The sequence below is a fragment of the Camelina sativa genome, chromosome 17 (genome assembly GCF_030686135.1).
Source record: "Camelina sativa cultivar CO46 ecotype springtype chromosome 17, ASM3068613v1".
Taxonomy (NCBI): domain Eukaryota; kingdom Viridiplantae; phylum Streptophyta; class Magnoliopsida; order Brassicales; family Brassicaceae; genus Camelina; species Camelina sativa.
Genome location: NC_141896.1, coordinates 5,984,683 through 5,998,939, shown reverse-complemented (window position 1 = coordinate 5,998,939; position 14,257 = coordinate 5,984,683). Strand labels below are relative to the sequence as shown.

General features: G+C 38.7%; 4 protein-coding genes across 4 annotated transcripts; 1 reads left to right on the top strand and 3 right to left on the bottom strand.

The window, feature by feature from the left end:
* Positions 1–73: 73 nt before the first annotated feature.
* LOC104755695 (transmembrane emp24 domain-containing protein p24delta7) lies at positions 74–1,638 on the top strand. Its single transcript, XM_010478132.3, has 4 exons — positions 74–474; positions 576–785; positions 1,169–1,245; positions 1,355–1,638. Exons 1-4 carry the CDS (start codon positions 262–264, stop codon positions 1,497–1,499), a joined length of 645 nt encoding a protein of 214 aa, XP_010476434.1. The 5' UTR covers positions 74–261; the 3' UTR covers positions 1,500–1,638.
* LOC104755694 (serine/threonine-protein kinase VIK) lies at positions 1,635–4,641 on the bottom strand. The gene is made up of 11 exons (XM_010478131.3): positions 3,993–4,641; positions 3,816–3,890; positions 3,438–3,554; positions 3,243–3,337; positions 2,965–3,085; positions 2,803–2,882; positions 2,664–2,723; positions 2,459–2,580; positions 2,269–2,354; positions 2,045–2,160; positions 1,635–1,965 (listed from the first exon to the last, which is right to left on the bottom strand). The coding sequence occupies exons 1-11, from the start codon at positions 4,314–4,316 to the stop codon at positions 1,839–1,841; spliced, it is 1,323 nt and encodes a 440-aa protein (XP_010476433.1). The 5' UTR covers positions 4,317–4,641; the 3' UTR covers positions 1,635–1,838.
* A 547-nt stretch (positions 4,642–5,188) lies between these two features.
* LOC104755693 (uncharacterized) lies at positions 5,189–7,592 on the bottom strand. Its single transcript, XM_010478129.3, has 5 exons — positions 6,689–7,592; positions 6,010–6,109; positions 5,796–5,913; positions 5,618–5,713; positions 5,189–5,522 (listed from the first exon to the last, which is right to left on the bottom strand). The coding sequence occupies exons 1-5, from the start codon at positions 7,065–7,067 to the stop codon at positions 5,385–5,387; spliced, it is 831 nt and encodes a 276-aa protein (XP_010476431.1). The 5' UTR covers positions 7,068–7,592; the 3' UTR covers positions 5,189–5,384.
* Positions 7,340–13,172, bottom strand: LOC104755691 (ARF guanine-nucleotide exchange factor GNOM). Its single transcript, XM_010478128.3, has 3 exons — positions 12,971–13,172; positions 11,344–12,208; positions 7,340–11,067 (listed from the first exon to the last, which is right to left on the bottom strand). Exons 2-3 carry the CDS (start codon positions 12,079–12,081, stop codon positions 7,444–7,446), a joined length of 4,362 nt encoding a protein of 1,453 aa, XP_010476430.1. The 5' UTR covers positions 12,082–12,208; positions 12,971–13,172; the 3' UTR covers positions 7,340–7,443.
* Between the last annotated feature and the right edge of the window lie 1,085 nt (positions 13,173–14,257).

Genomic DNA, 14,257 nt, shown 5'->3' with positions numbered 1-14,257 from the left:
AATACTCTGTGGGCCTTCATTTTATAGCCCAGTTGAGAGGTCTTTTTTGTGCAAATTAGAAGGTAACCCAAATGAGAGTTGTCAGTTTTAAATTTTTTAAAATACACCACGTGTTTCAACGAATGAAACAATTACACGTGGCAACGTACCTATGTTTGACTTTCTTTGTCTCCTTCCCTTCCCATTAACCCACAGAAGATTAGCTTTGAAACCGGTCAGATCGATTTCTCTCTCTCTCTCTCGCTCGATATCGGAGCCGCCATGGATCTTCATCGGAGCACGATTGTATTGTTAATCCTTTCAATTCTATCTCCGGTGACGATCTCTATGCGATACGAGCTGACTTCTGGTCACACGAAATGCATCTCAGAGGAGATTCACGCAAACGCAATGACCGTCGGAAAATACAGCGTCGTAAACCATAACGAAGATGATCATCATCCTCTTCCTCCTTCCCATAAAGTCACCGTTAGGGTAATACATCTTTGAATAATCTCCTCATCTTAATAATTTTATTCGCATTTTCCTTTCGATTTGATTCTCATCAGTATGTATAATGCAATGGTGTTTTTTAGGTCACAACGCCGAAAGGATTGGCTTATCACGAAGCGGACGGTGTAGAGTCGGGACAGTTCTCGTTTACAGCGATCGATACAGGGGATTATATATCTTGCTTCACCGCCGTTGATCACAAACCGGAGACCACGCTGACCATTGACTTTGATTGGAGGACCGGTATCCATACCAAGGATTGGTCTACTGTGGCTAAGAAGAGCCAAGTTGAAGTAAGATTTTCGCGTCTTCTTCTTGTTACTCTTTGAAGTCTTAACTTTGGTCAAACTAAAATCTCAATAGAGTTAATAGATTTTGATGCTTTTGTTTATATGAAGAATTTGAGCATTGTGCTCGGATGTGTAAGAATTTGGTTGCTAAGTTAGACCAAGACATTATGCTTGAAACTGGATATGAATTGAGAATTGCTCTGTAGTCTAGGTTTTTCTAGATTATGTTGGTACATTGGTCTGGTTTGAATAGGACTAGGCTTTTAACATACAACAGAGCAAGACTAGCTTGAAATGTGATATATAGCCTCTTAAAGAGATTGCATAGTTTTAAAGGAATGTTTTGTTAACGTTGCCATGGTCGTATCTTAATGTTATTTGGCCAGACGATGGAGATGGAGGTTAAAAAGTTATTTGACACCGTGAATTCCATCCACGACGAGATGTTCTATCTCCGCGACAGGTAATTTAATTACAACAATACCATGTTTTCCTTTCAAGTCGCTTAATCTGAGGAAGAGAATGACTCAAGACTCAAAAAAAAAACCCATTCCTCATATGGTATCATGCAGGGAAGAAGAAATGCAGAATCTGAACATATCGACGAATTCGAAGATGGCATGGTTGAGTTTTGTATCGCTTGCAGTTTGTTTATCGGTCGCAGGTCTTCAGTTTTGGCACTTGAAGACATTCTTCCAGAAAAAGAAGCTCATCTAAATTGTATTCAAAACCCTGAGACTATAGCGTTATATAACACAACTGATTTCATTTTTGTCGTACCAATTCATTTTCTTACTGGATGTTTCGGATATAGACAATTTAATACTGTCTGATATGATCGTAACATTCTCATTAACCTGCAAATCCAATCCAATCCATAAAAAGCTTTCATGTCACACTCTCTGTAGTAAGTCGTTTACTGTAAAACAAATGAAAAATATGAAAAAGAAACAATCTTTACAAAAGACAAGAAACAGAAGAGAATAATAATAAGCAAACAGAATATCACTTTCTTGTTTCTGGTTGTTCTTGTTTATAAATAATGATTTTGGTGTATTATGAAGTGAATAAGCCCCAATGGTGATCTGATGGTAGAGTTTCCTTGATCTTTTCAAGTCTCTTGAGGATGTCCAGAAACGACGGTCTTTGGTTCATGTCCGCATCCCAGCATTTCACAATTAACCTATCATTAGAACGAAGACTGGTTATTTAACATGTAGACTAAAGCAAACCTGGTTCATATGGCCTTGTGTTTTGCTTACTCTCTTAAATCTGGTGTGCATCCTTTGGAACGGAATGTAGGTCTGTGTCCATCTGATACATGTTTGGCTGCTTCATATGGCTCGTGGTTCGCAAACGGTGGCTCTCCTTCAAGCATCTGGATACAATGTGATGATGAAATTAAGGTTAAAATTCTCTGAACTTTGGTTCTGTTTATTAGAGAGAGAGAGAGAGAGTTTTTTATATATTGTTAAGATTTTAGTACCTCGTAAAGTATCATTGCAAAGGAGAAGACATCAACTTTCTTGTCATATCTTCTATGCTTGAACACTTCAGGAGCCATATACCGGTCTGTTTTGTTGCACAAAGAAGAGAAACAAAGGAGGTGAAGTTAGAGAAATGAAAAAACACAAAAAGGGAGATGACATCTGCTTTTACTATAAAACAACACTTACAGCTTCCGGTTTCACCAGTCATTTTGTAGACATCGTGAGAGTTTTGAACCTTTATGAGTTTGCTTAGCCCAAAGTCTCCAACTTTCAAGTGGTCTGCACTTGAATTAACCAGAAGAACGTTCCTGAAACATAAAATGCGAGAAGCAGTTTACAAACAGCAAATATGAAGTAAGAAACTGAGGAGCTATGAAGCAATTTTGATTACCTTGGTTTAAGATCTCGGTGAATGATAACATTTGGTTCATTGTGAAGATATGTCATTCCTCTGTAACAACAATAACACTTAGGCCAACTATGATGACCAAACTTTCAAATGATATCTCGAATGTTAAAACTTCAAGTACCTCGCGATATCCAACGCAAAGTTGACAGCGGTTGCTGGAGTAAGACCGCCCTTTTCCTTGAGGTATTGATGAAGATCTCCCTGTGAAAATTATATGAATCATTTTTAGTTAGGCAAGAAAAGAAATTGCAGAGATAAAAGACAGTTGATAGCGAGAACCTACCCCGCGCAAGTATTCAGTGATTAACATAAGAGGCTTTCTTTCGGTTACAGCTCCTAAGAATTGCACTATATTAGGATGACGAAGCTTAACTAGCAAATCAACCTCATGCCTGAAGTCCTGACTGCATCACAGCAAACATGGAAGTATGGAACTTATGAAACACAAGAAACTTAGGAAAGAGCAATTGAAATATAAGAGAGAGAGAGAGAGAGAGAGAGAGAGAGAGAGAGAGAGAGAGAGAGAGAGAGAGAGAGAGAGAGAGAGAAATAAGAACTTACATAACCAGTCTATCATCTGAAAGAGATGGAAGAATACGTTTCACAGCTACTGGTGTTCCTCTCCAATAGGCTTTCACAATCTCACCAAAGGAACCCTAACAGAACATGCGACCAACCTCCAATCAGCCAAAAGAAGCTCACTACACAAAATCCATCGTATTGAACTAAAACGCAGAGAATGCTTAAAATACAAACCTTTCCAATCATAGCGGCATTTGAGAAATCCAGCTCAGCAGGTTCAATTTCCCAGTCACACTTCTTTGGAATCGGTGGTGGCACAGGCTTTGGTTCAAAGTGACTTCCATTTTGACCCTGCATCAAGAATTTAATCAGCCAGATACAAAAAGGGACAAGTAATGAAAACACTAAAGTGTCTCTTTGAATCTCTGAAAACAAGTATAACGAACAACACTGTAGTAAGCAGCTACTTCAGAGAGAAGATGAAAAGTTCCTAAACTTTTTGAGCTTTTTCAGCAATCACACTACCTACCCTAAAGAATGAAACAAAACGGACAATGTCTAATCTAAAGCTATACACATTACAAAGATCAGAAGGAAATTCAAAAAACTCACATAAGACAAACCGCCATGAGATTTCAGCAGTTCTATCATCTTCTGCTTCCTAGCTCCTTCTGCATCAGCCAAAGGCTTCAACCAAACCAAAAAAAAGAAACAATTTCAGATTCGTTATCATAACAAAGTTAAGAGATTTGAACGGAGGAACACAAAAAGGAAGAGTCTTTTCTATACCGTGTTCTTCCACCTATCCTGAGCGTTGACATCAGCACCAAACTCGAGCAAGCATTTAACAACATCAAGCCAACCGTGAAGCGAAGCAACGTGAAGAGGCGTTCGTTTGTCATAGTCTCTGGCGTGAACCAAAGAAGGATCTTCCTCCAAGAGTTTCCGAACTGCAGCTGCGTCGTTTTGGTGCGCGTGCCACAGAATCAACGACGTTCTACTCACACGTGCCTTCTCCTTTTGTTTGTCGTATGAAGACGGTGAAGGCACGCTCGTTCCCGCAGCAGCGGCTTGTTCGCCACCGTCTCCAGCCGCCGGTGGATCAGAACTCATCTCAAACCCGATTCAGCTAAATTGAGAGAGAAAAAAGATGAGATTTTTTAAAAAGGGTTTCGATTGAGCGATACGATTACACGCAGTGATTGAGGAATCAATCAAATTCTTTACTGTGAAATCAGATTAGAGGAAAAGGGAGAGAGAGATGAGTCTATTTCTTGTTTTCTTATGTTCTTGCTTGTGTGAACGTAGATCATCGCCGTTAACTTAGCCGTCAAGTTGATGACTTTTTCATCCGTCTATTTTAGTGAGTTTTTAACTCTGTCACTCACCGTTATCTCTGACTTTTCTCTTTTGGTCCTTTTTATTATTAGTGACCGACTAAGAAGGAGGCCTACTTTGGGAAGGAATCAAAGGGATCAATGATGTGATTAGTTCTTTAGAAAGTTTCAGAATTTTATTGAATACTGTAATTTTAGTTTGGATTTGGTTAATTTTGAAGAAAATTACAATAAAATGTGATGTAAATTCTTACAATAATACAATGTTATAAAATTGAAAAGAAGAATGGTCACCTTGATTTTACCCTTTTTAAGTTAAGAAAACATAAGTAAAACAAAGTGATAAGTTAATACATATCATTTCATAAATTATAATTTTGACAAATCAATACAAAAATACTATGGATCATATAATATACCGTTATGGTCTACCTGAAATGTAGTAGTCAACGATCCGGATAACATGGAATCACATCTATCACATGACTTCTATTAATACACACGTCTATCCCTTTGGCATCTATTTTTTCTTTTATTTTGAACAGAAAAAGTCACTATTTCTCATGTTAAAAATTTCAATTTACTGTACATTGGTCATTTTGTCAACTGATCATTACACCAACCATGACAAAAAAAAAAATCGAACTGTAAGTGTAAACTAGTGAATTAGCTTTAAAAGCCTTCAAGTAAAGATCACACAGCTTCAAGAGAATTATGAGGAGCAATATCAGTATGGAGCACAAGTAAAATGTATATATACAGTATACACACACGGTTAATTACAGTTTAAGAGTATATACAAGTATAATAAATTATTGTAAGGTGACCTACAGTGTTTCACAAGCTATTTACCATCCCTTAGGTCCTCAAGAGAACGCTTACGAGATCCAAGATTACGCTCCAGCGTCTGAGGTGTGGGTGGTGTTCTTCCCCGGCGGAACAGCACTGCCAGTGACCTTGTTTTTCGACAAAGGTCAAAAACCTATTCAAACAAAAAAAAAGCAAAGCAGATCATTTCAAATGTTCCAAGGCAACAAATTTATAGAATGAGATGATATCGTTGTCGCATAATCTTACAGATGAGGCCTCAATCTCAGCGACGCCTTCACACCCTTTTCCTCCACCTTGTAATAGGTCACAGTATCTAACAGCCTCATTCACATCTTCAAAAACCTTTTCAGATAAAAAAAAAATATATATCACATTTTCTTGATTTCAATAGGGTGTTGGAAGTGATTCATTGAAAGTTACTTACCAATACTCCATCTCGAATGTCTTCTACGAGCATATCGAATTTAGTTTTGGGTCTAGACTGTTTTGTCTGTTTGCTGATCCTACTAGGAAACAGCAGTCCAAGCTCTTTTTCTACTTCACTGTTACAAACGGATTGCTACTGTTATGCAAGCAACATTAAAAAAAAAAACTCTAAACCTATTAAAAATAAGCTTGAGTGGAATAGAGTTTGGAACCTGTGGTTTGTTCTTGTTTTCATGGTGCAGATCTGGTTTTCTCTCTGTGTCAGTACATATACAGGCTTCGAGTCTCCTCTCCATGGGTTGGACTCCAACACTGAGATGGTTGTCAAAACACAGTGAGAGAGGGTTAGGTCAACGAAAACACCAAAGCAAGATACACAGAGCACTAGTGGAACAACATCAATTCATAAACTTTAGACCACTTATGTTCCCATCCTAAAAGTCTATGTTTCTGATTTTCCTATGCATCAGCATTTCTGTGAAAGATAAGATGATAAGACCGTGTTGTGCAAGAAGTTATGGCAACTAGAAATCAACAATTTTCCATTTTCCATATCATAGTTACAGCTAAAAGCCCTCTTCTCCTAGAGAGCTTCACTGACTGTATGTGACACAAAGACTAAACTCTGGAATTGTTCAACAAAACGATATGATTCCTCTTAACGAAGACAACGCACTAAGGAATTTAAACTACTGCAAAATTACCAGATTTTTCTAGACAAACTTCAAGAAAAAACTATGTATAAGTTACATTGAAATATGCATCAATGGAAGTATCAATCAAGTTAAAAGATTTAAACGCAGTAATTGAAAGCGCAGAGCACAAAATCGCAATAGCAACCTCAGTTCAGGAGCTACGATGAGTAAACCTAATTGATTAAGAGATTTATACCATCATAGCTGGTGGAATCAAACGTCTGCTCTAATTTCCGACGCATCTCGTAAGCACGAGACGAAACTTGCCTTACAAACTCATCGGAAGTACCAGGAATCGTACCGTCCAAGTGAAGCGCCCGCTCTACTTCCTCGCTCTCTTCTTCTTCATCGCCACCAATCTTATCTGATCCTCCTCCTCCTCCGCCGCCGGTCGATTTACAGCTAACGAACAGTCTTCTTCTCGAAATCGAAATTCCTCTACCGGAGCTGGACAAGCCGGAAAAGGAGGGACGAAGAACACGAATCGATACTGATCGTGAAGTTGAAACGGAGATCGTAGTAGTGGTCGTCGGAGGAAGTATTAAAGAAGGAGATACAGATATCAGCGACTCCATTTGAACTTCCTCTTCTTTCTATTATTATTCACTCTTCTTAGAAATCAATCGGAGAAATTAACGATTCCCTTTTGCTTAGGTTTTTAATTTTCTCGGGAAAATTCACCAACGTAACGTAAACGACTCAACGAGTAGAAAAAAACTCGTGGAAGCAGCAGCTGAATCTGCTGATATTTTTCCCTTTGGCGGGTCCCACAGTTGATCCAGAACCTTCTATCTCATTCCATGGTTTCATATGTCAACAGAGTTCAAACATTCTAATGGAGGGGGGCTTTTAATTTGATATCTGAATTAGAAACACATATATATTACAAAAATACGTAGAGAGGTTACATAAAATGCTTTTTCACTTTCAGTTCAGTCGTTTTATATAAGGTCATGAACCAGTTGTGCCAGTTTCAGGAGAAGATAATAAGCCGTTAGATACGGTTTCATCATCATCAAGCTGTGTTGATTCTTGATCAGGGAATACCTCGAGTCGCATAGACGGAGCAATGTTGTTAACATGAAGCCATGTTAGTTCCCATAAGCTATCTCCACCAAGTGCACTTCTTTGTAAAAGCACGCCTTTAGTCTTCATCACAAGCAATATGTTCTTCAGAAGCTCTGGCACTGATTCTTGGAGCTTGTCGCTTTTCTTCCCCCTTACTTTCACTTTCATGTATTTCTCCATTCGGGTTAGAACACCGAGCCATAATTTGCAGAAGGTGGATAACTGTGATAGCTCTTGGAGCTGCTGAAGAAACACTTTGGACAGAAGTTTGATCGCGAGAAGCAATGTGCCTTCCATGTTTCGATAGTCTTTCTGTGCCCCAGCAGCTAACTCAAGTAAGTCATCTAATACCGTGAAGATTACTTTGTCGAAGCATTCAGACCACATGCTATGACTTAGGTTGATCCCATCTACTCCCCCTAAACACTTTTGTAACAACTGTAACGCGTGGTTTCTGACATCCTCTCTCTGGACTAAACACACTTTTCTTAGTCCTTGCACAAGCCAAAACCACATTTCCCCAATATCTTGTGACATCTTCCCGAAATCTTCTTCTCCCATGTTTTCCTTAGCTGTGCGAGCCCATTTTGCCAAATATTCTAATGAATCTCCCATTAGATCGAGGGCACGGATAGACCGTTCGGATTGTCCCACACGTGATTCAGCAAACTGTCTTGCAGCATCCACACACAGTACATAATTGGCTGGATACAGGTGAGTTCCTTCAGACATAACAAACGATACCGCATTAAATCCTGCTTCAGAAGCTTCTGGGTGCCGGGCTGTGATGGAGAGTAAGGATGTGATTGTTCTCCATCCGGCCTGAGACCTGATGTGATTAGCATTGGCTTTCACAAGACGGCTGACTTCAACTGCAATTTGCTCACAATAGGCATCCGCAACACGTGCATCCAGTTTCAGCACAAGCTGAAGAGATCTCAAAAGTTCATCAGCTAGGCTTTCTTTATAAGGAAGTAGTCTCTGGCAGATCCGAAGTAGACCGAAAATAGCTTTATCCACTAAGTTGCAGGGCATCAACGTTGACTGAGCAATTGTAGCTATATGTTCATAGACGCCTTGCCAAAGGAGAACGATCCTGTCTCTGTTGTTAAGAGTGATTGCGATAAGCAATTCCAGACAGAAAACTGCAGTATCCTCATCTTCAGGAGAACTGGTTCCTTTTTGTGGCCTACCTGCAGCCCAAATGAGAGCACGTGCAAGCTGCAACAAAGATTCAGCTTGTAGAAACTTGCTTTCGGTAAATATGCTGTCAATGTGACACTTCTGAATTGTCTGAAGTGTTCGTTGATGAGCTGCAAGCTGTTGCTCAGTAGGCTGTGATCTTGGCTCTTCTGTATCAAGTGAGAGAAGCTGACTAAACCTTCCCATCAATCCGGAAGATCTCCTTGGAGTTCCCATCGACTGTAGATGAGCTGAAGATAGGGAATTCGCGAGAGGCTTTCCTTGTCCTTGCTCAGATGATAGCTCAGATTCATCAGCTGCATCACTGGCTACACGAGCTGGTAGAAGTCCAAGTTTATGTAGCCGTAAGATACAGTCCAAGATGTTCCTCCAACCCGTACGTATATAATCTCCATATTTGTTTGCAATGGTAAAAATAGTGATAGTAGCCATTCTTGCTTTTGCGTCATCACCAAATGCAAGAACGGGTTCATCAACAGATGATGGATTCAAGAGAGTTGTGAATTTGCAGAGAGACACAACCAGATCATCAAGCACATCTTCAAGATGGTGACAGGCAGATATTTTAGCAATAGCCAGGAATCCATCGATGCATGTCTGGTAAACGTCTTCATGTTCCGCATGGTCAAAAACGACTGATATGGCAGCAATGGTTGGACCAGACATAATGGCAAACATATCATGGTCAAGATAAGCCCTAGAATCAGCCATAATATACGGAGCAGTTTTTTTAGATTTATGCATCAAATCAATCCAACGGCTGGGAGTCATTTCAGGAAAGCCTGCACCTTGTTCTGGAGTAGTCCTGATCTCATTGTTGCAGATGGAGTGATAGAGTTCAGACAAAAATTCTCTGGGTAGATCATTTCCTCCATTGATATGCCTATTGTTGCGAATAAAATCCTCCTCTGTCATCTTTTTCTTTACTTGAACGTTGTGTTGATCAGTGTTAAGCATGATAATAGAGTATGATAACACAAGAGCAGCATCCTTGTTCGCCAGAATCTCAGGAGACTGCATATAGTATCTTTCAGAGAACGCCTCAAGCACTCTCTGTATTTTCTGAGATTCTCCAGGCAACCTGAAAGTTTCCAAGAAGAGTCGGAGTGCAGTATCCAAATTCATGTACTGGAAATCGAAAGTCCCAGCAAATTCATTGAGAACCTGAACACAGAATTCATCATGGTTTCCAAGAAAATCCCCAACAAGGTTCTTATCAAGCCCTGCAGTATATCTGAAAAAGCAAGCTACACTTTGGGGATCAAGTTTGTCAGGCAAAAGATGTGTCCCTTGGAGAAACTCTAACCCCTTCTTTGGATCCCTGTTAAAGTGATCTGCTCCAATCATCAACCTTCTCTTGATATATTTTCTTCTGCGTACAAATGAAACCCACTGATTTGGATCACTATAATTGTCACACTTAACCATCCAGAAAGGTGTGTACTCATCAAGATGGACAGGACCTAAGTCCAAACCAGTTAATCCATTACTTATTCTCTCAGCCATTCCCTGAATAACAGCAATTAGACCATCCAGAGCAAGAATGTGCATTGCGGACAAAGGACAGTTCACAGGAAATGTGCTCTTCGATAGAAGATTAGACAGCTCTTCAAAGACGTTGCTGCAAGTTATATCACAATCAAGATTGGCATACATCTCCACCATAAAACTCTTCTGCCTGCAGAAGTTCACAAGAGCCTCCATAGCAACCTCTTGCTGCTGGTACGAGGGCCCATATTTTCCTTGAGCAAGCCTTAGGATCACACAGGAAAAGAACGCCTCAAGCTGCAATTTGAGTTCGGTACGTAGATGTTGATACAAATTGAGCACAATGCTGCAAACCATCGAAAGAATAAGGGGGCTCATTGACAAGCCGAATTGCATCAAGTTACGAAATAACTCGTCTTGAATTAAGCTTAACAATCTTGGGTGATGGCGGATTGACGATCCACCAAGTTCAATGGCTGAGTTTATCAAATTCAACGCAAACAGAGGCACATCTTCATCAAATGCTATGGTGTTTGATCGGGAGCCCATCCCAACATGTTCAACCACATTTAGCAAAGAGCATAAAAAGTGAAATATTTCCACCATACTTGGAACTCCGTATGGCTCTGTCATTATATGCAAATCATATGGAGAAGCCGCCTTTCTGCTTCCAGGCCCAACTGGTCCATCATCCATCAAACTTTGGGCACCAGATGCAAAAGTTGCCACAGAATTTTCAGTGTCATACTCGGAATTACCATTTCCATCCTCGACTGGTTTACTCACAATGGCATAATCGTTGTCTACTCCAGCTTTCTGCAACCATACAATACACCATTAGTACTCATTCCACTATAAGTGATATATATGAAAACAAGAGAAGAACGCATAAAATCGCATCTGTTGGGAAAGTTCTTCCGTAACAAATTAATTATTTACTAGATGCAGAATTGCTAGTCTTCTTATTCTAATGGTGCTCTTTGACTTACACTAGGAAAATAAAATCAGAAAGAAGATATCCTACAATAAACTTGTACACCAAACAGACTTTAATCAACTGGAAAGGAAATAACAAGGACCCCAATTACATACCTCTTGTTTGATGCTTCCAGCTCTGTTGACTAGTGTACTTTCTGTTCTGTCAACATCTGGGAGATGGGCGAAGATACACCTTACTAATTCATGCATGGTGTGGCGAGCTACACGTTGCAATAACTCACCTTTCATTCCTGCTTGGTGGACAACACGAAAACAAGTATTGACGACAGTGCATACATGCTGATTGCTTAGCATAACTGATGCTTTATTTTTCATGCATGCCAGAAGAACCTGCAGTATCTTCATTAGCACAACCTCTTCTGAAGCAGGATCTGTCACCTCAAATCGGCAGCTTGTCACAGAATCAACAACCAAGTGCATTGCGTCTTCAATATTTGCAGTGTTTTGATCAATTACATTCAGATTTAAGATCTTGTAAACTGATGACAAAGCAATGCTGGTTATCGGTGCTCCAGTTTCATCCGAACGTATCACATCAAGAAAGGGCTGAAGATACAACATGGGACTAATCGTATGCCATGGCTGGTTCCATGAAAACACCTGTTTTCTAAGAGCTTTAAGTGACTGAATCAACGAGTGTTCTAGCTGATCATCACCAGACATGTATCGACCTCCCCATCTTACATTTCTTCTCATGACCGCTAAAACAGCAGCAATTTCCGTATCAATCATGCATGCTAAAGTGGTTGTATTGCTTGACTCATTACTCTCAAAATCCTCAGGCTCTTCCTCAATGGACTTAATTCCAGAATGCAACTTTAGGCGACCCATTTAATCTGTTCTAACTCTTCAGCCAGAGCCCAAGGCACTTCGATGCTTACGATCTTCCTGGCAGAATGTAAGGTGGATACAGCCAGAGCATATATTCTTCACAGATAGAGGCCAAACTCGATCATTTCTGGCCAAAAGAAAAACCAGACTAGATTAATAGTGTTATTTTAAACAGATAACAAATTCTTTTAGAGAGCTCTTAAGACAGAAAATCTCGTAATTTCTCACATCATACATTCCAGAGATTATCAAACAGTACAACGCTGTCTCTGAATATAGCCACTTCGTTGAAGCATAATATAAACCACAAGCAAAGAAGTCTAAATCTTAACCATTCTGATAATTTAGTAACTCTTTTCACAGTAACCTCGTCCATAGTAGTAACTTGTTTTGCAGATTTCCTAATTCGCAATTAGTTTATGAGTAGCTATTAGCTAAGCAACTAATTCTTACAATTTGATCCCCAAAAACAAAAACAAAAAACTAATTCCAACAAATCCCTAAATAACAAAGTTTGTATAGAGTTAAGAGTCACTAGTTCCGATGGGATAAGCTTAGCTACGATTCAGCAGACCAGTGACAGTGTCACGAAACCATACAAACTATTCTGGGTTCTTCAGATGAGCAAAAATCCCGTCAACACGAGAGAGAGAACTCGAAAAACAGATATCGCTAAATCTCAGAATTTGGGAAATATAACAGCAATGCGAATCAACAAGAAGAAGAAGAACTCGTTCGACGCAATCTAGTTCAAAAACTGAATAAACAAAGAGAGAGATAACTTCTGACTTAGATTTACGAGAGCATCAATGCCACAACGAAGAAACGATTAAAAAAATTAGTATACGAAGAAGAAGTTCGAAGAAACGAGATCTGTAGATTTACTTACTGTTTCCTCCAGCGATTCAAAGATCTATCGCCGGGCTCCGACGACGAGAAACAGAAATGCTTTTGAGGAAAGCACGATCGGAAAATCTCGGGGAGGGAGCAAATGCGAAGAGAGAAAGCAAAAAACAATAAAGTAAGTGATTGAATTTACGGAAACACCCCTGTCTGGCAAAATACCCATATTTCTAAGTAGAAGGGTCTGTAATTCATGATATTTAGTGCTTTAGACCCCTAATATAATACAAATGGGCCTGTGATAGGCTCATACTAAATATACAGGCCCAATTAATGGAACCTTAGTGCAAGACTTGATCATATCACTTTTTGTCATTTTCAAAGAAATGGAAAAATCAAATCGTATTAAATTCTATTTAGAAAAAGTATATGATACAAACAACTGTAATACTACTATATAGTTTTTATATGATATACAAATTCTGTAGAAAAGTTGAATAATTCGTTTTCTTTCATGTTGTTGAGGTGGTTGTCTTTTGCCAGTTTGTCCTTATGGATTAGTGGGAGACAATACTTTTTTAGAGTTTTATAATCGAAAAATAAGTAAACCTAATTAATACTAACTTGCCCAACATAAAACTATGTAAGGAATTAGTATACACCAATAAACATTTTATAATCATAAGATATTTATGACTTCTTGCTTTGTCTGTTTTAGGTATTCTTGCATCCGAAGGACATGTCTCTTTCATGTTTAATTAGTGTCAAAGAAAAATGAACAATCATTTAATAATTTATACTACTTTATAATATGTTTATCAATCTATGATTCATCATCATCATTATATGCAATAATAAAAATATCTAAACAGCTAGCTACATTCATAGGTTGTGGACGAAAAACGTTAGATACTTTTATTCATTAGTGATTGTGCGTAAATACTAAATAGATAACAAATGACATGATTTTTTGAAGAAAAAAAAATGTTTTCAAAATGATTAGATATTCATATGATTTACATGTAAATAGTAATTCAGATCAAGAGAGGATTTTGTTTTCTTGTAATGTAACAATGAAAACTGTATTAAATACTATATTAGGGTCTGTTTATTGTGCCTATTGATCTAGCAATCTGTTTTTTATTTTCTACAAACTCTAATCCTGATTTTATAATGTCGTAGGTTTTGTGGTTGCTTCTATTAGCTCATGTTTTGGTTATTTCTTTGTTGTGGTGGAGTTTATTGTGTCTCTTGAATCTTTGATTCTTTTTAGATGGGCTACATTTGCATCTATGGCCTCTGTGTTTCTTGAATCTTGATTCTTTTTAGATAG